This window comes from Eutrigla gurnardus, assembly GCF_963514095.1.
Source record: "Eutrigla gurnardus genome assembly, chromosome: 22".
Classification (NCBI taxonomy): Eukaryota; Metazoa; Chordata; class Actinopteri; order Perciformes; family Triglidae; genus Eutrigla; species Eutrigla gurnardus.
Window position 1 is genome coordinate 2944649 of NC_139933.1, and position 23090 is coordinate 2967738.

Sequence of the window (23090 nt, forward strand, 5' to 3'; positions counted from 1 at the left end):
ATTATTGTATTATTATTATGTCAAATCAACATTGCCACAGTTTGGTGCAACTTCAACATGAAACACTACACTACGGTGTTTTTTCAGTAGGTACCAGAGGCAAACGTTGCCTACAGCGGGTGTGAACAGGAGCAGTCGTGGCAGTTCTACTAGTACGAGCGGTTATAGCATAGTAGTTTTGGCGAAAACTAGTGCCAATAGGATTCAATTGCGCGGAGGGACACAACCGGTGCTGCGGCCTGTGAATGCCTCGGGATCCTGCGGAGAAACACCAGTATGGATGTCGGCGGTGATGCGGTTCAGTGTTCCACCGTTTTTTCAAGCCGAGAGAGAGAAAAGAGCCTGACGCTCGCGCGGGTGGAGACGGCTACACATTTAAATCCCCCCGGGTCGCTTTTCCCCCAGCGTTGTTTTTTTGTTTTGTTGCAGCGTATAACTTTTTATTTTCTTTCTGCCGTTGGACTCTTTAGGAACTGGTTTAATGTCGTAAATGACAGGTCTGTAAGGGCGTCGTTGTTGGGAAGTTTTTTCGAGGAGGGGGGTGGTGGTGGTGCTGCTGGTGGTGGTGGTTTTTTGACCAGCTTTAGGGGGCCATGGCAGTCGAGGCTCGACCGGAGCTGGTCGGGAAGCGGTTCCTCTGTGTCAGCGGGGACGAGCCGCCTGAAATCGGCGACAGCGGTCGGTGGCCGTGGAGGTCCGGAGTCATACGAGCCGTTAACCATCTTGACAGCGACAACCCCGACCTGACGGTAAGGCAAAAACAACACCAAAAACGCTGACTTTTCCCCCCTTCTCTTCTGTTACATTGCAAAGCAAATGGGGGAGAAAAAAAATCTCAACGGTTGTTTTTTTGGTGGCACGGTTGTCGGCTAAAGCCAGGCGGAAATTATCCTGTTAAGTTATTGTCATTGTTCCGCCAAAAAAAATAAATAAATACGTGTCATTGTGTGTGTAAGTTTGACTAGTTGTGAGTTAATAGGGAGGCAAACTGCCAGTTTGTTGGGGTTGGGGGGGGGATAGCAAACAGCTAGCGGTGGTGGACGGCACTATTTACATCCAAATCCGACCTCTCGCACTCATAAAGCCGCTGACGTTCCCGGAGCTCGCCTATGTAATCCGAATACAACCACACTTCTTCTTCTTCGAGACATTAAAAAAAAATGACATTTCACAATGAGAAACGTGTGTCGGAATTTGAGCCCCCCCCCCCCTCCTCTCCAGCAGCTAAATGCTTTAATCTGCTGTATACTGCAAATCAGCTGACGGGCGGGTAGGTATGGTTAGCTCTCTAGATCTACCCCCCCTTACAGCTAATCCCCCATTATCTCGTGGTTATTTGGTCACAATCCACATTATTTGAGCGTGATAATCGACCGCAAAGCCCCCGTCTGCCTGCCTGCATGCATGCATGCATGTATGCCCCCCACCCGCCACCACCTCCTCCTCAACAACCCCTCCGACTTGGACAGGAATGCTAGGACTTGTAAAAACATAAAACTGGCTTGCTGCAGGCTGAACAATGGGGCAGTTTGTCCACAATTCCCAAAGACAAGTCCACGTTGTCACTTGTGGAGCATCCAGGAGAAGGTGTCCTTTTTTGTGTGTGTGTGTGGGGGTGGTGTAATTATTTAAGGGATGGAAATATGTGCAATATTTTGCCCCTTCCTCCTCCTTTTTAAAAAAAACATCAATCTTCTTAATGGGTAAACATGCCAAAACCAGCACCAGCAGACAATAAAATATTTGCCCTGACAAGCCTCTTGGCTTGGCAAACACCGTACAGTGAGCCTGGTCCCCGTTTTCTTTTGTTCACACAAGCCTTTTTTTTTTTTTTTTTTTTTTTTTCTATCTGCCTGTGCAGATTACCGGCCAAACCCTGCACAGCAGCACCTCATCTGATTATCTGCTGTGATTTCTGTGTACATATGTGCCATTTCATCGAAGACAGTAGGTCATCAGACATTACAGATCTAAACCTCAGTTATTATGCACCAGCGGGTCGAGTCATCCGTGGTTGTACGTAGTATCTGAAAGCGTACGATCTCGTCCTTTTATGTGACTGCAGATATACTCTGCCCTTCACTCGTGTTTACAGCAAGTCGTCTTATTTTTCGACGAAGCGCAGCAGCGAGGTGACACTTCCACCAATCAATTACTTTCTCATGTGTAATGGCACGCTCCCCTCATCTACTAGTTACTTGTTTATATGTATCGCACAGAAAACTTGCTCCCAGCTTCCTAATTCCCTTGTAGAATTGGTCCTCGTGTGTGTGTGTGTGATGTGATTGAGGCGGTGAGTAGTGTTCTGCTTTAATTCCATACAATGGGGCACAGTCTCATTAGCAAGGGGCTTAACTAGCTGAGTGAATACAGTGGAGACGGATTGGAGATTAGATTAGGCGAAGTGTGTCAAGCCAAGCTGTCAGGCCTTTGTCAAGTGTATGTGGTCACTAGTGCAGGAGGAGGATGCTCTATGGCTTATTGGTTACGTCTGATCAGAACATGCAGCGATTCAATACTGTTAATTGATGTAGAGATACGTTGGAAATTAGCAGCCATCAAGCACCAAATATAAATAATCTGCTGGGCATCTCTTTTAAGACGATAACATTTCATTTCTGTGATACACAGACAGCTACATCTACAATGTGAAAGCCAAGGTTGAAGTGCCATACACTTGCATTCCCTCTACTGGCCATCAGGGGGCAACGCCTGGTTGCATAATTAAGTCAGATTGTATAGAAGTCTATGAGAAATTAGTCTACTTCCCCCTGGTTTTATTATCTCAGTAAACATGAGTTTATGGTCTAGTTTCAGATCTTCTTCAATACAGCATGATGTTCGTTGGCTTTTCGTGATCTAAGACGATAGTAACGTGATTGTTTTTAGCGGTTTGGTCGGACAAAACAAGCGATTTGGACGATGTCACGCAGTTGTTCGGTCACAAATCACTCGAGGTCTCCTCGTCTCTCCGAGGGCTCTCCACCTGTTTAAACCCGACAATAGTTTTCATTAGCTCGGCACTTTGGGCGAGTGATGATGTCGTCTCATGAGCTGAATAATGAATGAAGAGTTCAATTAGTAAGCAATTGGCAGATTTATCAATAATGAAAACAATCATTCCAGCCCTGGTGTGACGTGATTAGATTATTATTTCTCTGCAACTTTAATATTGGCCTGATTGGTGATTGGTGCATCCCGAGTGTATAGGATTCAATAGCATGTTATAAAGAGTCAAGTCCACATTACACATGAATCTCATAGCCAATTAGTAAATGTGATATAATGCATGGTTGAGGCTCAGTCCTGTTTTTAGTTTTCATATCTTAACGCTGCTTATTAAAGCTATAGAACAATTACATCTAAGCTAAATGTCATCACTAATAATTATTGCGGTTGTTCTCTCACGATACATTTGGTGTTTCATTGTTTGAGAGCTCTCTAGCCGATTAAAATCCAACGATACTTAAAATGAGCTCAGCTCTTAATGAAGGAGAAAACATTTCTGTTTCGGGTCCTGGCATCGCAAGAAATAATGTCTCGGAAAGCACTGGATGACAGTATGCCATTAACTGCGATTGTAAATATCTTTGCAGTGACGCAGTATTGGCTCGGCAGCGAGCGCCTCGGACTGAAAACAGAAAAACGCATGACAGAGTTCAAATGGCAAGAGACTGATGGATAAACGTTACAAGGGAGAGCGGTGACTTGCAGACACTTGGGGGGGGTTTTTTCCGGCGGGACTTGAGGGACACGAGCCGAAAAGAAAAAAAGAAACCGCTCAGTCGCAGAAGCTTACGCTGGCACATTATGCATAAAACTGCCACACTCATCTGGATTCACAGTGAATGGAAAGAGCAGGGCAGCCAGGTCATTGCCTATAGGAGCCTTTGTTTTCCATTACAGTCCACTGTGTGTGTGTGTGTGTGTGTGTACAGTAGCGGTGCTGCTAGTTTGTTTTTAGGGCCGTGGCCTGAGGTTCATCTCTGTGTGGCTAATCAGCAGAAAATAACAGGCTGTGACCGCGGGAAGAACCTTCCACATACAGAACCCATGTACGATTGTTGCAGCGCTGCACGAAAACGTGTTTTTAAGAGCCGAGAGGGAGGCTTTCACCTTCTGACATACGTGATTGTCATATTATGATTAAGGTTAGAGAGTGTGTTCTGCCACATCTCCCGCTCATGAACCGCTGGCAGAACCACGTCGATTAAACGGATCCACATCAGTTGGATCCTCTGAATCAAGAATAGAAGTCCAGCATGTCTGGGCTGCATTTGAAGGAGTCTTGAATAGCAGTCTGCAGGATGTGGTCGCTGGATTGGAACGCAGCTGTTGTATTGAATTATGAGGGGAAATTGGACAGTCTATTGTACATTATTAACCTTCCAAAATTGTCCGGAATCCTAGTTCATCATTATTGTTTATTAAAAGTCTTTGCAGGGTCGTGATAATATAATTTATTGCTGTTTCTCAGCAAGCTGTCGGGCCAAATATTTGTTTTGTTGTGATTTCAACACCAGTTTGATTACCATGACGACTTTATTGCCCAGCCTTTATCAAAATATGAGATGGATGATGTGGACTGTCATCACACACAGCCTGTACTCCAGCACATGTTGTGATGTTAGATCCTGTGTCCACATAGCGCCTTTAATTGGCAGAAAAACAGCCGCAGGGTGACGGGCAGCGCTTCATCCCAGCTTTTCATAAAAATAATTTAAAAAAACCCCTCCGAGTGCTTTTTAAAAAATGTTTCTATGACAACAATATCTTGACACCACTCTACCCACTGTTGTGTGATAGACTACCATCTCCCCTTTGATTTTATCATGCATTTGTTTGTTTTTTTCTCCTCCGTGAGCACCGACCGGAGGGATGCTGCTTCATACTTTTGTATGATGAGCTTGTCGCCTCTCGATCATGAGCGTTAGAGCAAAGAGGACGCTCCACCAGCAACATTCAGCGTCCGTCTGGTCTATCTGCTCCCACTAATGGGCTTCTCAGTCTTTGTTATTGTGGTGTCTGTCTGACAGTCACGGCCAAAAACAAGCCTCTCCCCTCCTTTTTTCTACGTCACCTGCAGGGATTGTCAACATGAAGTGCTCGGAGCGAGAGAAACATTACGCTTTTTTCGAATATACGCTCTGAAAAGACACTGGCACTCAGAAAAAGGCGCTATATGGACGTACGAAGAGCAATGATAGAACTGCTTTGAATATATATGTGTGTGTGCGGACATAAACCAGGCCTAGATGCATTTGCAGGGATGTTTATTCTCACTTCAGGTATGTTTTCATGTTTGTAGTCGTGCATCTTTTATGCTGATGTCGACAGAAACCTTCCTCATGCTCCCTGTTGCTTGTTGTCGGTAGCTGTAATAATTAATTTCAGGGAAGGGGGGGGGGAGCAAAATAAAAGTAGTACGGTGCAATCCTGACGAGCCTTTATTTATCAAGTTGACATCTGCACAGTAAGCTGCATTATTGCTGTGTGATGTCAAGGCTATGTGGTGTTTGGGCAGCGCGGTAACTGGATACTCGGAGTGTTAGTGGTTTGTTTTCTGGTGCCTAAGGAAACAAAATGTAATCTGAAGCCAGGATGGGCTGGCTGGATTGCTGGCTGGATGGATGTACCCTTCCCCCATCTCTCTTAACACACACACACACACACACACACACACACACACACACACACACACACACACACACACACACACACAGTGCACTGTGCTACATACGGCAGCCATAAAGTCTCCTATAGGCTCGCAGGCTTCCCAGATAACCCTGGGAATACATTAGTCTGTACTACTCGACAGCTGCTGTGGTTTCCTGCAGGACCGTACCAGACCTGAATGGTGTACTGTGCTACACTGCCTCTATTCTAGTCGCAGAGCTGCACTTTTAAGATGCATAAAATGCTAAAAATACATCATGTCTATTATGAAAACTGACAAAATAGCACCCATGGAACTTAATAACAGCCAAAATAATGAGTTCTCATAAACCCGAGGCGTGTAACGCGTACCACGCGGACTGCAACGTTTCTGTTATGCCTGCTTAACGGCGAGTAGGGATAAGATGATGCAGGATTTATTGCAAACAAACGCATTTTAATTGTGGTGAATTTCCATTATCGGCACGATCGTAAATATATCATCAGTGACTTCAATAAGCTGCCATAGAAGTGAAATATAGAGCCTCATGATTCAAAGAATAATTGTTTCTAAATGTATTTATCCTTTATCTATGCAGGGAGACCGTGTGATTTTCATTGCGGCCCATGCCTCTTCATCACTGCTGAAATGTGTGCCGGTTATCCTCCACAGAAGTCTTTCTCAGCCGCCCAGACTGAGTGCGACTGTGTCCTGAATATGAAATGAATAACCTCCGCCTGTCCCACTGCTGTTATCTCCTTCACACCATTAGACAGCCCCGGTGAATGAAATCCACACTTCACTCATGTGAGATGGAGGAGCTGATAACGTCTCGTAGCCCACCGTTGATATATTTAGACTCCCCTTCTCGTCTAGAATGTGCTATTCCTTCCAAATGTCTAGCACACTAATAACTACTACTGTTAATCCTACTAGAGGTCGGCGTGTTTTGATAAACAGCCTTGACGAAGCTCCAATTGGAGGACTCGTCAGTCCGAGTCGTACCTAAGGACCCGGAGCTTGTGTTTTGGAGCGCTGCTGTCAGGGAATACTGGCCTCTAACGAGACTGTTTCACCAAAGAATGCGAGGGAAGCTATTTTCGGTGGAGTCGGTAATGAGGAGGTTGTGCTTGTTCAGTTTGGAACGTCTCCCAAATGGATCGAGCAACTGTGGCAACTGAAAGTTTGGCTGTGTCCTTCCTCTTGAGTAGTAGGCTTATTTCTGGGACTTCCTGTCCGCCCCCCTAACCCTCGCCCCCCCCCCCCTGAAGTCGACCTGTAACTTGTTCCTACCTTTCTGCCGGAGAAAGCTGGGCCGGTGGAATGTTGTCTTACCTGTCTGCACGACGCGTCTGTCTGCAGTACCTCGGCGACTCCAGTTGACCCCTAAATGTCGTACACTTAATCTTGTCATCATCAAATTCATTACATTAACATGGTTGCTCTGTGCCAGTGGGACACTGTAAGGGGATGAATGACAATAAGCCGGCTGGTAGTACTTGAATTTCAAACAGGGCCCCTGTTAGGTCTCTCTAAGCAACAAAAAGAAAGAAAAAGGCTTGTGAAACTTGTGATTACTGATATAAATTGCATATTGTGAGATGTCTCCTTGGAGCGGTGGCATCTGTTACTACTACTAGTATAGACAGACACTTCACCCCCTTCGTCACTGGGCTGAAAACCCCACTAACATGTGGCTGTCTTCAATCTGCATTTGTTCCCGGCACTCATCACTGCATGTATGATACGTGACACCCAGACGGACACAAATGTTTGCCCCTTTTCTGGTGCAATGATGGTGGTTGGAGTGCATATTATAATACATTTATTTTCATATAAAACCAGTCATTTTTACCTTGCTGATCGAACAGAAACAGACTCACCATAACAGCAACAAAACCTTTCTTTAAGACTTTCCACTGTTCCGACAGTCACCAGCTGTGGTCTGCTAGTTTGAAAGAGAGACTGAAGAAGTAAAGGACACATCAGGGGAAAAAAATAGACAGCGTCACGGCATCCTGGAAATTGGAAAGGAGGCTATCGCCTATTTTTAGGGTGTTTTAAAAAAAGAAACCCCAACGTATACATGCTAATTTTGGAGGGAAGAGCGTACTAGAGTGTGTCATAGCTGCTAAACCCCGTCAGCGTTAGCCCTGTCCTCTGCTGTCGCCCCCCCTGGGCTGTCTTGTCTCATTCTATTCTCTATTGTGCTGCGCTGTTGTATGCGGTCCTGTTCTTCCAGTCCAGTTCCAGTCCACCCTGACCCGTTCTTTCACTTCATGTCTGACCTCCCCCGTTCGGTCCCAGGATGTGCTCTGACATTCATTGGACTAACTGGATAATGTGTATTACCAGGCTTTGACAAAATACCCACGCTGCCTTCACAAAGTCCCCCAGAATAAACCTTGTCATGCTTCTGTTCATATATGCAAGGTTTACACTCTTACCTCTGCATGTTGGGATAGTATGGGTATTGTTTTATTATGTAGACAATCAATAGGCTTCAAATCTTTAATTGTAAACGTATACGACCTTTCCATTCACACTGTAACTTCTACTAGAGCTGAAACAGTTAGTCGATTCATTTCTGATTAATGTAATACTTTGAAATTAAATGAATGGGCAGGTATAATAGGTTCATTGTTTCAGTAATAGACGCCGTCATCCATATTTTAGTTTTGGTTGCATAAATATGCTTCTCTTCACAGCTTGGTCTCTTTCATTTTTGGTTCTTTACATTTGTCTTGACTTTAATTCAAACGGGCTGAAACGCACGCTGGCACATTCAGCCTGGCATTGTGCTGTTGGTGCATGACTCACTGGCTGGCTTTCTGATATTACAGGAAGAGAGAGGGAGACGGAACGAGGGAGAGATGGACAGATGGACAGATGAAGGGAGGAGAGAGAGAGACATGTTTCTGAAGCAGAGGAGAGAGGGAATGTTATTTGAAAAATGAGGAGAAAGGAGTGAGAGAGGGAGAGAGCTGTGTACTCTCATTAGATGTTTGGTTTTCCAGCCAGCCAAGCTCTCTGGCAGAGAGAGGGAGGGAGAGAGAGAGAGGGAGAGAGAGAGAGAGAGAAAATGGGAATGTGAGAGAGACGGAGAGAGAGAGGGGTTTCTTTCTCCTCTGTCTGGCCTCTCTCCCATAGCAACAGTGGCTTAGCCACGTGAACGCCAGTTCCTTTGAGTTCACCCACTGCACAGAACTTAACTCCTTCAGCGCCGGATTACAGCACAATACGGCACGCAGAGCCGGAGAACCTAGAGATGCAGAATAAACGTACGGAAGATGTTTCCATTAAGACCATTCCTCCCTCTGAACTGGGCTGGATTCACTGTGGGGCTGGTTCAACTGGTGTACCCGACAGAAAGTAGAAGAAAATCAGGGTGTGTCTGTATTTATATATGTATGTGTACTGTGTGTGTATATAATAGACATACAAAAGTATATGTCTGTCTTATCTGTGCAGCACTTTGATTGGCTGGTAAACACACACACTGAACACACACACACACACACACACACACACACACACACACACACACACACACACACACACACACACACACACACACACCATTTACAACATCATCATATATATGGTCATAGAACATGGTGGTCCAGAACAGAATACTATCATCGTAGATAGTGTCTGGAATGGAATAGAACCGGCACGTAGAGCCGAGTGGAATAGAACCGGCACATAGATCAGAATGGAATAGAACCAGCACATAGAGCAGAATGGAATAGAACCGGCACATAGATCAGAATGGAATAGAACCGGCACATAGATCAGAATGGAATAGAACCGGCACATAGATCAGAATGGAATAGAACCGGCACGTAGATCAGAATGGAATAGAACCGGCACATAGATCAGAATGGAATAGAACCGGCACGTAGATCAGAATGGAATAGAACCGGCACATAGATCAGAATGGAATAGAACCAGCACATAGAGCAGAATGGAATAGAACCGGCACATAGAGCAGAATGGAATAGAACCAGCACATAGAGCAGAATGGAATAGAACCGGCACATAGATCAGAATGGAATAGAACCAGCACATAGAGCAGAATGGAATAGAACCGGCACATAGATCAGAATGGAATAGAACCGGCACGTAGATCAGAATGGAATAGAATCGGCACGTAGATCAGAATGGAATAGAACCGGCACATAGATCAGAATGGAATAGAACCGGCACGTAGATCAGAATGGAATAGAACCGGCACGTAGAGCAGAATGGAATAGAACCGGCACGTAGAGCAGAATGGAATAGAACCGGCACGTAGATCAGAATGGAATAGAACCGGCACGTAGATCAGAATGGAATAGAACCGGCACGTAGAGCAGAATGGAATAGAACCGGCACGTAGAGCAGAATGGAATAGAACCGGCACGTAGATCAGAATGGAATAGAACCGGCACATAGATCAGAATGGAATAGAACCGGCACGTAGATCAGAATGGAATAGAACCGGCACATAGATCAGAATGGAATAGAACCAGCACATAGAGCAGAATGGAATAGAACCGGCACATAGAGCAGAATGGAATAGAACCAGCACATAGAGCAGAATGGAATAGAACCGGCACATAGATCAGAATGGAATAGAACCAGCACATAGAGCAGAATGGAATAGAACCGGCACATAGATCAGAATGGAATAGAACCGGCACGTAGATCAGAATGGAATAGAATCGGCACGTAGATCAGAATGGAATAGAACCGGCACATAGATCAGAATGGAATAGAACCGGCACGTAGATCAGAATGGAATAGAACCGGCACGTAGAGCAGAATGGAATAGAACCGGCACGTAGAGCAGAATGGAATAGAACCGGCACGTAGATCAGAATGGAATAGAACCGGCACGTAGATCAGAATGGAATAGAACCGGCACATAGAGCAGAATGGAATAGAACCGGCACGTAGAGCAGAATGGAATAGAACCGGCACGTAGAGCAGAATGGAATAGAACCGGCACGTAGAGCAGAATGGAATAGAACCGGCACGTAGAGCAGAATGGAATAGAACCGGCACATAGAGCAGAATTGAATAGAACAGGCACATAGAGCAGAATGGAATAGAACCGGCACATAGAGCAGAATGGAATAGAACAGGCACATAGAGCAGAATGGAATAGAACCGGCACATAGAGCCGAGTGGAATAGAACCGGCACATAGATCAGAATGGAATAGAACCAGCACATAGAGCCGAGTGGAATAGAACCGGCACATAGAGCAGAATGGAATAGAATGCTGTTATACAAAGTGGAGTGGAATACAGTCACATAGAGCAGAATGTGACAGAATGCCGTCTTGTAGAGTGAATAGACTTCGACCGTGAGTAGAAACGTGTGCAGCATGTGCAGAGTGGAATAGATACAGAACAGTGGAATGATTGTTGACCGGAGCCAGCGTGGGACAAAATTGGTTTCTGTGGGTTTCCTGACTCCACTGCTCAACTTCACTCTGTCAAAGAAATGCAAACAGAGAAATCAAATCTCCTGGCCAAAGAAAAAGCTAACTCATGTCATCACCAGACACAATGTTGAAATACAGGTTAGAAATCATTACAATGTTTAGTGTCATTTGTTGGCTTTGTTTTCATAAACCTCAGTCGTTTCTCTAATTACTATTTAGATATTTTATTACGATCATAATGATGTTTGTTAAAAAGCACAGTATTCATCATGGAGACTGCTGACTGCTGCAGTGTTGATCGGCCTTGAAGACTCGTATTGCTTCCACCTGTGAGTGGTGTGACTTGGTATTTGACGTGTCTCAGCTGGAATGTGAACCGCAATTAAACAAGTTAACTCTTGTTACCTGAGAGGGGAAAGCTTCCCTCCACAAAGATTTCATCTTCTCGTTGTCAGCCTCGTTCACTCGCATCTAGAGCTCCAACTAATACCGATTTTCATAATCGATTAAAGCTCGTTTGCTTGTTTAGAAAATGAACTTAATACATTTCAGAAACGCATTGCAGATTAATTTTTCTGTCAATCTATGAATTGACTCATTTTCTCAGCATGGTATTATTCCTCCATAGTGTTAACACGTGCACTAGTGTCCTGGTTAACAGTATTTCTTGAAGGATTGTGTTGCTGTTACCATGGCAGCAGGATTTGGAGAAGGCATCTGATTGACGTATTGTAATTTAAATGGTGTTTCATTTCTATAAACTAAACTTCAGACCTGTTATTGGTGCAGTTAAAAAATTATAACTGAATGATGACTGGCATTCCTTTTATGTGTAATGCAGCATCCAGGTTTGATATTTCTTCTATTATTAAAATAAATACATACATATAAATGTATTGAATTAGAGGTAAAAGACATTGTCAATCAAGTGTAAATCTTTTTAGTCCAGCAATAAACTGTTAAACAATTCCAGTATATAATGTATATAATCATAGAAGTGAATTGACTAGATGACAGATGCCTGATCCGGCTCGTGTCGGCCTGATATCCGTATCGGAGCATGCCTACTGATAGTCCGACAGGATGGCAGAAATGCAGCACCGCTGTTGTCACACGTATCATGTTGTGTCTGTCACAAAGCCGTGCAGCTTGTCGGACAGGCAGACTTTCTGTCGTACAGCCAGTCAGCCCGGCTTCAAACCGTCAACCTCACCAACCTGTACGGCACGAGTGCCTCTCCTCGGCTCGCACACAACGTCCGTGCACACGCATGCAGTTGGAATGAAGCTGCAGCTCAACACACCTTGGAACAAATGTGTGTCAGGGGAGTGACTCTGAACAGTCAAACACACTCTTTTGTAGTGAGGCGTGGTTGTAGTAAGTAGAGTCCTGCAGTGTAATGAAGCTTGTGAATGGAGAGGGGAAGCTGTGGTTAGAAAAGATCTTTCTTAATTCAGGCTTAATATCTGTATTGTAAGCCTGAATGAAGATGCCAACCAGGTTTCATCCATCATGGCTGACATAAACACTATTTCTGCTTTGTACATGTTGTGAAGTCACCAGGAAACCATGTTGAATGAACAACACCAAGCTTTATTCACTGTATCTAACAAGACACACATTGGCTGGTTTACTACAGCTGCATGAACCCAAACTAAACGATGTTGTTGTGATTAAATAGCAATAAACAGATTAACAAATGATGCTGAAATAACTACAATGTGATGGTGATTTGTAAAAAGTCTGTTAGGTCTGTCTGCAAGGTGGCAAGCAAACTTTTAAAAGGCTTGTTTTCTGAATGGAGTCTGGCTTGATAGTGTCCATTCACACTATTGATGTATGCAAGCTTTGGGTTTGGTGTGAAAACGCCATCATGAAGCCGGAGATGTCGTGTTGTTCTGCAGCCTGGAGGGGCATGTATTCTGCTGCTGCTGGGAATTTTACTTTTTTAACTATTTTGAAATGTCCTAACCTCAGCAGAAGTTTAGTCTAAGCTTTGCATAAATTAAGCCGTTAAAAAAGACAACGCAGTCCATGTCCACTGTGTTCAATCTGAGCCAGGAAGCATTAAGTCTTGAGCTCAGCGAATTGACCGTGTCAAATGTTTGTGTCATCTGTTGTTTGAACACCACAACGCACTCTGGAGTGTCATGTGTGCAGGACATGTGCTGTGTGTGTGTGTGTGTGTGTGTGTGTGTGTGTGTGTGTCCGTGTCCTGTGGAGGATAGTGGATGTAGTGATGTGTGAAGTCCAAAGTTTCTGTTGACATTATGGGAGTACATTGTTTCAGCTCCTCCTACAGCACCAAGCTGCCTCTGTAAAGCCACACTACCTGGACCATATCTTCCCTCTTCTGCCTTGTCACATTAGATTGTAAGGTGTCTGTTATTTTGTCCAATAAGTAGACAATCGACTGGACAAAGAAACATTGAGAGAATTCCAACTGCATGAGCCTTTTTTTGGATCTAAATAGCACATTTAAGACACTTAAACACTCCTTTTTGTGTGTGTGGTTGTCCATTCATATTCTACCCACTTGGGTTTCTGTGTTCAACCAGAAACCAGCTGCATTTGTTCTCTTTTGGTCTTAATGTTGTGTTTACGCATCCCAGCTACTACAGTGCAAACCCACAGAAGCATTCAGCACAAAAGGTGACTTAAATATAATGTGTGGGCGGTCCACCTGAGTGGGATAATGTTGTCTCTGCAGCGCCTATGAGAGATTTTTTTTTTTTTTTTGTGCAGCCTCGACAAAAGCCCGCGAGAGCAGAGATGTAACACAAGATTGTTCCTTGAGAATCTAGGGCAAGGTTCCTTCTCCACACATGTGCCGTGTGTGTGTGTGTGTGTGTGTGTGTGTGTGAGAGAGAGTGTGTGTGTGTGTGTGTGTGTTTAGCTTGCCCGGCTGCTTCCAAGTATGCATGCATATATTTATTGTGCGTGTGTACGTTTACTTCACTGGCGCTGTGATGGGATTAGTCACAGCATAACAGTGTGTGTGTGTGTGTGTGTGTGTGTGTTTGGACCAGGCGTGTGGATTGGTAACTTTTTTGTCTGCATGTGTGCATAATCATGCTGTTTTTTTGTGAATGTGTGCTTTCCCTACATGTGTGTTTGTGTGTAGTGGATGAAGACAGGGAGGGGTGTTCTGCTGCTGGATCCATTGATTGGTTCCATACAGACTGAAACTTGACCTTCACAGCAGATGTCTGTACGGCTGCCAAAGTCATGCACACGCACACACACGAACACACGCACACACGCACACACACACGCACACACACACACACACACACACACATGCAAGAAGACGGGAGTACACAGCTCCACTCTTATTAAGTTGCTCTTGCTTACAGTGTCTTTCAGCTTCGTGTCTTCATCTGTTCACCACAACCAGCTCTCCTAATCTCCAACATTATCCACCAGGATTATTTGACAAGCTTCCGTCCAACTGGAATATGGGACATATGAACATTTCATGTCACGTTTAGGTTTGGGACGATGTAGGACTGTTATAGCAGAGTACGATTAAAAAAAAAGAAACGCTGTCACAATAAGTTGATGGTGGTGGATTTCCATTATCGGGAATAATCTAAATATTGTCGTGAGTGACTTGAAATAGCTGTCTAGCTCACTATCATGGTAGAGGAGTGAAACATTTCTGATTTCCGAAACAATATTCATCCTTTTATTTATGATTATTTGATTGGTTTTCACTAAAAAGGATCTTCACTACAAAAAGATATAGTTAAGATGTATATATCTTTGACTTTGAATACAAATATTTGTTTCCTAACAAAATGTAAAATGATTCCAGTGTGTATTTTCATGATCATCTGGCAGCAGAACATTCTGACATATATTTAGTTAAGAAAGCAATATTGTTATTGTGTCACAGATAAGACACCTTTTTCAGCCAAATAATCTTAATTATCATAGATCATAAGGAGTCCATGTATAATTAAAGGATAAATAAATATAAAATGTATATTTAAAATAAGTTTTACCTCTACTTCTATAGTCTGAATATTTCTGATTATCCCAATAAGAGAATTCATCAATATCAAGTTATTGTGAGTGTTTTTTTTTCCCCAATCTGCAATAAAAATCCTACATCTTCCCATGTCGTCATCCAACTCACGATTGGCTTGTGATCAGCTGGAAAAGGAAGCATGATGGGAACGTTGTTGTTCTCAGCCAGAAGGACCCGAGGGCCCCTCTGAACGTCTCTGAGACTATAACGGACCCAAGCATGAGGCCGTACAGCGTCCGTGCAGCCGGAGCTCCATTAAGACCAGCGCAGCACAGTGTGTCACCTTCCTGCAGTATTTCACAGCTCTCAGGCAGCTTTAGCGTGATGGAGAGAGGGACGGAGACGATCTGCAAAGTGTCTGCCTGTCGCCATTAACCCCACTGGTTCTTTGGGCTTCAGCAACGAGGAACGCTGGTGGACATTTCTAGATGTTTGACACAGACAGAAATGATTCTTCTATGTTCAAAAATAGGTATTTTGATGGACACCTAGAAAAATCATGATAACATAACTACTGCTGGTGTTACTACTACTACTTAGGTTTAGGAAGATATACATATTCTCACAATAAGTTCATCATAGCTCACTTTCATGGTAGAAAGGAGGAAAATACAGCCAGATTTAAAAAATACAGGATACAAAGTATATATCTAGATATCTATATCTAGCGGCTAACCACCAAAAACATGTGATTTTCTGTATTTATATAACTTTATGTCATGTTATTTCACATGCCTTCATTCTTATGTTTCTTGCTCACAGTAGTGTTAGTAATGTTCCTGGAAAAGTATCTGAATCTGGGCTAAAAACAAACTCTCCATGTGCAATCTCTGCAACATTGTAGATTGTAAAGTCCTTTATTATACTGAGAACATTACCTCGGGGGGCAAAAGGTTGAGAGTTGAGAACTGTTACCCCCACGGCTTTACTGTAACAGCCGTAATGGTGAAAAGTAATTACTTGTAATGTTGCTGCTTCTGCCTCGGCATGGGCGGTGTCTGTTTTCATACCTTTTCATACATTCCTGACATTTCACCGGGGTTTATAGTGGATGACACGTTTGTGGAAAAAAAAGGAGGAGCAGCTTTGAGATGGGACGATATATGATTTTTATCACGGATCACAACCACATTATGTTGATTGTGGTGACTTTTCATTGTTGGATTGAGTGGAAAGTCTGTCTAGCTCATGGTAGAGAAGAAGAAACACAGGATTCTCAAACACACAGTGCTACAGTGATACTGTAATATCTTGATTTCTGTTGTTTGGACTGCTAGCCGTGGTGTTGATTCAGTCGAAGCGATGGAGACTCTGGCCTCTCCTCTCCTACCTGTACTTAAAAGTCTTCGAGTAATAGTTTTCACGTGTGCTTTATTGATTTATGTCTATTGGCAAAGAGGTTTAGCGATTAAGTCCAGATGGTTTCCATGGCCGTTGCCTGCCAACCAGGAAGAGAGCAGTTCCACTTTAGAATAGTGACCATAGTCATGATGTTAAAGCTTCTAGTGGACACCCATTGGGCACTCTGCTTGAGCTTTCCCCATCACCATGAAACCTTCTCACCTACTTTGTTATCAGTGATAACAGTTAAAGGCCGGGCCTTGAGTCAATAACGTCATTCATTAACTTCACACTGGAAGTCTGATCCTTCTTTTTCTAAACACTGCAGATTGTGATGCATAAAAGGTAATCATAAGTCATGACAGGCTCTATTTCTCTCCTCTTCTCGACCGTGATAGTGAGCTTGATGGTTTTTTCAAGTCAAAAAATGTTTATCCCCGTCTGAGATAAAGTCCTGTTTTGTCCCATCGTGGCTTCAGAATACAGTTCACTGCATATCAGTTTGAATGTTATTCAAATGATTTGATCTTCTTTGGAATAGTGTGACAACCGTATCCCTTAATTACAGTTGTTGTAAAACCCCCCTACTCAGTAATGAGTCTCTGTTTAAATAAAAATGAGGTTTTAGCGGTGAACCGACGTGAGTCCCGGCCATGTGTGTCGTTGTTTTTCTGACTTTGGTGCCACTAACCTGCCGAAGACAGTGAGCAGCATGAATCAGTGCTGACTTTGGTTACGTGAATGAGGATCCTGTACAGATGGATTTAGTGGGTTGAGAGTGTGTACACACACACACACACACACACACACACACACACACACACGGAGAATGCAGTCATGGTTCTGGGCTCTGTACGCTGCCTGGCTGCTGCTGGAGAATCCCACACTATTGTGTTTATATCATAGACTCTATATAAGAAGTGGGCGTCGTCATGGTTACGTCACCCATTGGTTTTTATGGACTACGGGGTCGCCAATCTTGGTGAAGCCAGTGAAGGAAGTGACCATATTTGGACTGTGTGAGGAGCGACGGGTGGATCTGATGAAAACAACTAGCAGAGTGGCAACCTTACTGGATCTGGATCCATCTGGTTTCTGGTGTGAAGAAGCTGTTAACAAAGTTAGAGTCATAATTCAAGGTCAACCTTACAGCTAAGTGTTAACGTCATCTCATAGCTAACTACATTGGTAGCAACCTGCCAATCACCAGGAAGCCCCGCCCCCTGATGACCAGCAGAGGGAATGCAGGTTGAATGCGCTTCAGTGAAGTACATGCGTGTACTTATACCACGTCTTTCAGCTGTGTGTTGAGCTCTGTTGATGAGCAGTTAGCAGCTAATTTACCATACGGTATATATATTTATGTGTTATTTGGCTACACTACAAATTTAAACTGGTGGCTGTTCGTATGTTTATACGGCCGTATGCTTCTCAGACAAAAACCTTACTTACTTTGTAAACAAATCATGTTAGCTCAACAGCTGAAGTGGAGACTGTCAACAGGATCATCGGAGGGTTGTTGTTTGCTCCACTTTGTCTCATGACTTGTGTTTATTACCAGAGGTGCACGACTGTGAACTTGAAAATAAAATATCACATTGATAGACATTTAGTAATAATCCATAGTCTCTCTGTTAAAACTTATATATATATATAAGTTTATATAGTTATAAGGTATTATATATAATACCTTTCTATAGTCTGTGTGTGCACATGGGAACGTGCACATGCCAGTGAAAAATATGCATGCGAGGATGTTGGCGTGTGCATGCTCCATTTTGCAGGAGGCAGGCTGTGTGTGTGTGTGTGTGTGCGTGTGTGTGTGTGTGTGTCTGTGTGTCTGTGTGTGTGTGTGTGTGTGCGTGTGTGTATGTGTGTGTGTGCTCTTTTCCAGCCAGGAAACATGCAATTTGAAACGGTGGGATGGTGGAATTTCTAGCCCACATGCTGTAGCAGGAGACGAAGACACGTGAGCCGGTTGACCTCAAACCATCTCTGAGAGAGAGGGGGAGAGAGAGAGAGAGAGTGGGGGGGGGGGGGGGGGGGTGGAGGAGAGAGAGAACAGCACAGTGGTGAAATGCAGGCACAGCCAGGAGAAATGAGTGTGCATTAAAAACGAGGGAGGAAGAGAGGGGAAGGAGAGGCCGTGAGCGAATAGTTAAAGAGAGATGAAAAAGGCCGTTTGTGGGATATGGATGTGTTTTTGTAATCCAGTCCCAGTGATGATGGTTCAGTTCCTTACAGCAGGGCATGAAGAGGCCTGGCTTTGGCTGTCTTCACAGAGAGAGATGGAGGGTTACTGTGTCTGGTTTCAATTAACATGCTCAACAATCCTGCTGTGTTTGTGTCTTGGCTTTCACACATGAACATGTGAGGGCTGTGCGTGCTTGTGACTTAATCTGCACACAAGGCAGAAGGCTACGTCGCTCTACTTTGCTTTTTTTAATGCGTAACTTTTGCTACGAGGCGTTTTGTGGGTTGTGTTTTAGTCAGAAACGGAGACCTTTTTTGAAAACAATGGCGTTCCCGATTGGCTCTTTGGTGTCATGTGACACTGGAAGAAAACAAACCCGTTTGAGCTGTGGTTACCGTGTGATTACCGGTGGGTTAATTCTACATGGATAATGAATTACAGGCATGCTGACTGTGTTGTCAGTGCTAGCAGCTGTGGTGCAGTAAAAATGCTGCATTTTTATAATATATATAATATATATATGACTGCCTGCATGTGCTAAGGTGGAATACGGAGCAGAGCTGTGAATGCATGGGTGTAAACTCTTTATTTGCTTGATGCTCATCAACATATACTTTAAGTTCCTAAAACGGCAATAAAACATATCCTTATTACTTTAATACACACATTTAATAACATCACAGATATCACACGATCATAAGATCTGGCTCCATATATTCCCTTCTCTTCTACGATCATGAGCTAGACGGCTTTTTCAAATCACTCGTGATGATATTTACGATAATCCAGCTAATGGAAATTCACCACCATCGTTTTTAAAATCCTATATGGTGCCATTCCTTCTATACAGACATGATATCTCAACGTCCCCTCATACACACAACAATAATCCTCATCACTGCTTTTGACATTTATGCTGACAGATATACGAGCGAGTCTATAAAAAGCCCGGCACACAAGCTTCACTTTTAACGCCGGCTGCCGGCTGAACAGCTGACTGCTCACCTCCGTCTGGACGGCTGTGTTTGATGTGAACCACAGCGAGGTAGCATTTAGGGGAGAGGAGAGAGCAGCGTGATGCTGTAAATGTTTTCTGTTGGTCGGCGTGAGTCATAAAGACGAGCAGCCAACTTACTGCATGGCTCACGACCTAAATCACACACACTCGCTGCTCTGAGCTGGATTTAAATGTCAAACCAAGGCAGTGTTGTCTCAATGATATGCATGTAAACCCTCCAAGACATAGATACAGGTGTGTTGTTATTATCATTACAGAATCAGAGGCTCTTATCTTCTGTATGGTGACGTATTTCTTAGTGTAACATTGGGATTTCATTTCTCTAGCTCTGATTGATTAATGGATGTCGTGATATCATTGGTTGGTAGTAGATGATGTAAGCGTGCATCGTGTTTTGTTTTCCAGGAAGAAAATTAGTTGGAAGATTTGTTTGGTCGTTTATTGTTAAATCTGTTAACAATTGATCGGTTTAAAAAGCATTTTTAATTTCAGCTTGACAGCGGTAGTTGATATGGCATGTAATGTATTATTATTATTATTATTATTTTTTACTGTAAATCCAAATGAAAGCCAGATGATCACATATGAATTTGGTGTTCTCTGTAATTTGACCAATTGTTTTTTTTTCTCCACTCCATAATTAGAAGCTCCTTCATGTTTCTCACCCGTTTCTGCTTCACTTTCTATCACATTTTCCGAGGCTTGTTTACTGTGACATGTGGTGAACAGTGTCTTATTTTGGAAACAACGATGAATGAGAACATAAAAACAAGAGTTTCACCCCATCTACTCCCTTTTTGAAGAATTTCTTTTGGTGAAAATCAAACAAATCATTTCTACAATAAGAGGTTTTAATGAAGTTAATTTGGTTGTTTTCGTTCCTTAAATCTTAAATTTGAATCGCTTTTTTTACCGGTAATTGTTTTCAACTTGTTATTGTAAGAAAGATGTCTTTGTTTTGGATAAGCTTATAATGAAAATCATTTTTTTTAAATCATCTCTATCATGATAATAGAATCTTTAAATATAATGTTATGTCTAATCCCTGACGTGAAGTTGTTAATGTCGGAGTGAGGCGTTTAATCTGAGACTGAAAAGTTACAACACTGCAAACAGAGACGAGCTTTTTCCCTGACGCGGCAGAAAATGTGTCCTGCTGCTCTGCTGGATCAATGTCAAACACACACCCACACACACTCCGACTTTGTTGATGTTTGAGTCAAATAGTTTTGGGTTGAGTCACAGCTCGTCTCCCCCTCTCTCTCTCTCTCCGATTCAGTTTTTGTTGCCAGCAGCTGTCTGTTCAAAGCCGTCGTCCACACAGACAGATGTGAACTAAATCTACAGATGTTTTCACATCGCTGACCCCTCTTCCTTCCAGTGAAGGAAAACTTGACTTTCAGCAGTTTTAAAGATTGTTTTTGGACACTCGCTGCTCTGTCCCCCTGTTGCAATGTGGACCTTTTCCTTTCCATGGGTTTGGCTTTGCAGCAGCAGTAAACAGGCCTTGTAATAGCAAGACCATTCTTATATTTTTGGGGCACCAGAATAGCTCTGTGAGGTTTGAGCCTTATGTGCCGTGTAATTAAACTGGAACTTAATTTAAACCAAACAGTGATTAGATTTTACAAGCCAGCAAACACAGACAGCACCGCAGCTCCTACACGCCACATACATGAGGTATTCTTAGACATATTTATGTGTTTGTCTTCGTGGGTTAGTGCAGGCAGAGAATGGGAGGAAAGTACAGCCATTTAACAATATGAAGAGGCCGCGCTAAAGCTCAAGCTCCTGAGGTCATAGATTTGGGGGGCAAGTGTTGCCCACAGGTTTGTTTTTGGACCCGGACCCTCATGTGGGGCCAGGAGCAGGGAGCTGATGAGAATGCAGACTTCTGAAAAGCTATTTACCATGATGTCAGTCATTAGCCCTGACATGAACCCAGGAGAAGCTGTCAGTCACTGTTCGTCGTCATAATTGGTAAAATGTGACGTATTTACGACGTCTAGCTTCAGCTAATTTGCAGTCTTTGTCCCTGGCCAGGCTTTAAAATACAAAAAACAATACAAATAATACAGTATAACAATTTAGACACCTGATAGAGAAGCTGAGGTGTTTACATGTTGAGAACATTCAAATACATTGAATAGCACTGACACTGTTTTCTAGTCCATATAGTGGGTGGATGTTGACATGTGGAGGTGAATCAGGGTAAGTGAAACAGCAGGGAGAGAGGAGAGGAAAGTGAAAAGCATGCATATGATTAGGGGGGAGAGTATGGAGGGCAAAACCAGAGGACAGAGTGGACACGAGGTCAAGGGTCATCAGCATGTAACAGTGATACGTAGACACATGCAGCCGGAGGGCAGCCAGGCTGCCTGTCTGCCCCGTCTGCTGTCTCACAGGCTCCTGTTATCACCCGTCCACCTCCCGTCGTCCCCGGCAACAGGCTGCTGATCATCTTGATCAAAAACATCACACTGATCGAGACGTTTTTAAATGCCGTCGTTACTCTCATCACACAGATGTTGCTGCCAGCGTCGGCTGCACTGGAAACTATTAGTCACTTAATGGATCAGTCACTCGCCAGAAAAATTTCATCTTCCTCAATTAATCATGTATCATTTAAAAAAATTGTAAAACCAGTACCCGGTTCCAGCGTCTCCGATATTAGCTGCTTTAACTGTGAATTATCATGGATTTTATCATGGATCGCAATAAGTGGATTGTGACATGTTTTCATTATTGGGCGGAAATATCGTCACCAGTGAAAAAATGTCTAGCTGCCATCATGAAACGCAGGTGAAAAATAGATCCTACAGGATACAAAAATACATTTATTGAACTGTTTGGCTTGATTTATGCAGGGAGGCCTTATTTCTTGTGAAATCACAATGAAAATATGATATAATAATATACGTTTTAGTGCCATTTTAAGAGATTCAAGCATATGTTTATCAGGGAAATATCATGACTGTGAATTTCCATATGGTCCCATGCCTAGTGTGATAGTGAATACTGGTCAGTAATCACTATTTTACATACATTTTATATTCTGCCAGTAAATAAATATGGCTGGCCGTACCCTGAAGTGTATTTTAGGTTTTTTAGGAAATCCTCCTTCCTTGGTTATTTGTTAAAGGACAGTCCTGTTGGTTTCTATCTGCACCAGACTGTTAATCCGCTGTGCTTGAATGCTTTAGATCTGATCAAGAATTGAGGAGCAGGAATCTTCTCTGTACTCCTGCTGGACTATGAAAACTCTCCGGCGGGTTTCTCTCACCTTCGACACACAGTCAATACTTCTATCTTGCACCTTGCATCACATTTTGCTTTGTTCTTCAGTTCTAGTGCATCTTTATTACGGACTCTTCTGTGTTTAGTTTGCATCCCTGCAGTGAAACCCAGGGACGAG

General features: G+C 43.3%; 1 protein-coding gene across 1 annotated transcript in view; it reads left to right on the plus strand.

Moving 5' to 3' along the window:
- The first annotated feature begins 318 nt into the window (after nt 1-318).
- The window catches only part of jmjd1cb (jumonji domain containing 1Cb), an 80597-nt gene continuing 57825 nt past the window's right edge, over nt 319-23090 (plus strand). The window contains exons 1-2 of the mRNA XM_084040448.1: nt 319-550; nt 582-749. Of these exons, the coding sequence (XP_083896574.1) occupies nt 594-749 (156 nt within the window). The 5' untranslated portion in view covers nt 319-550; nt 582-593. The remainder of the gene's footprint in view (nt 551-581; nt 750-23090) is intronic.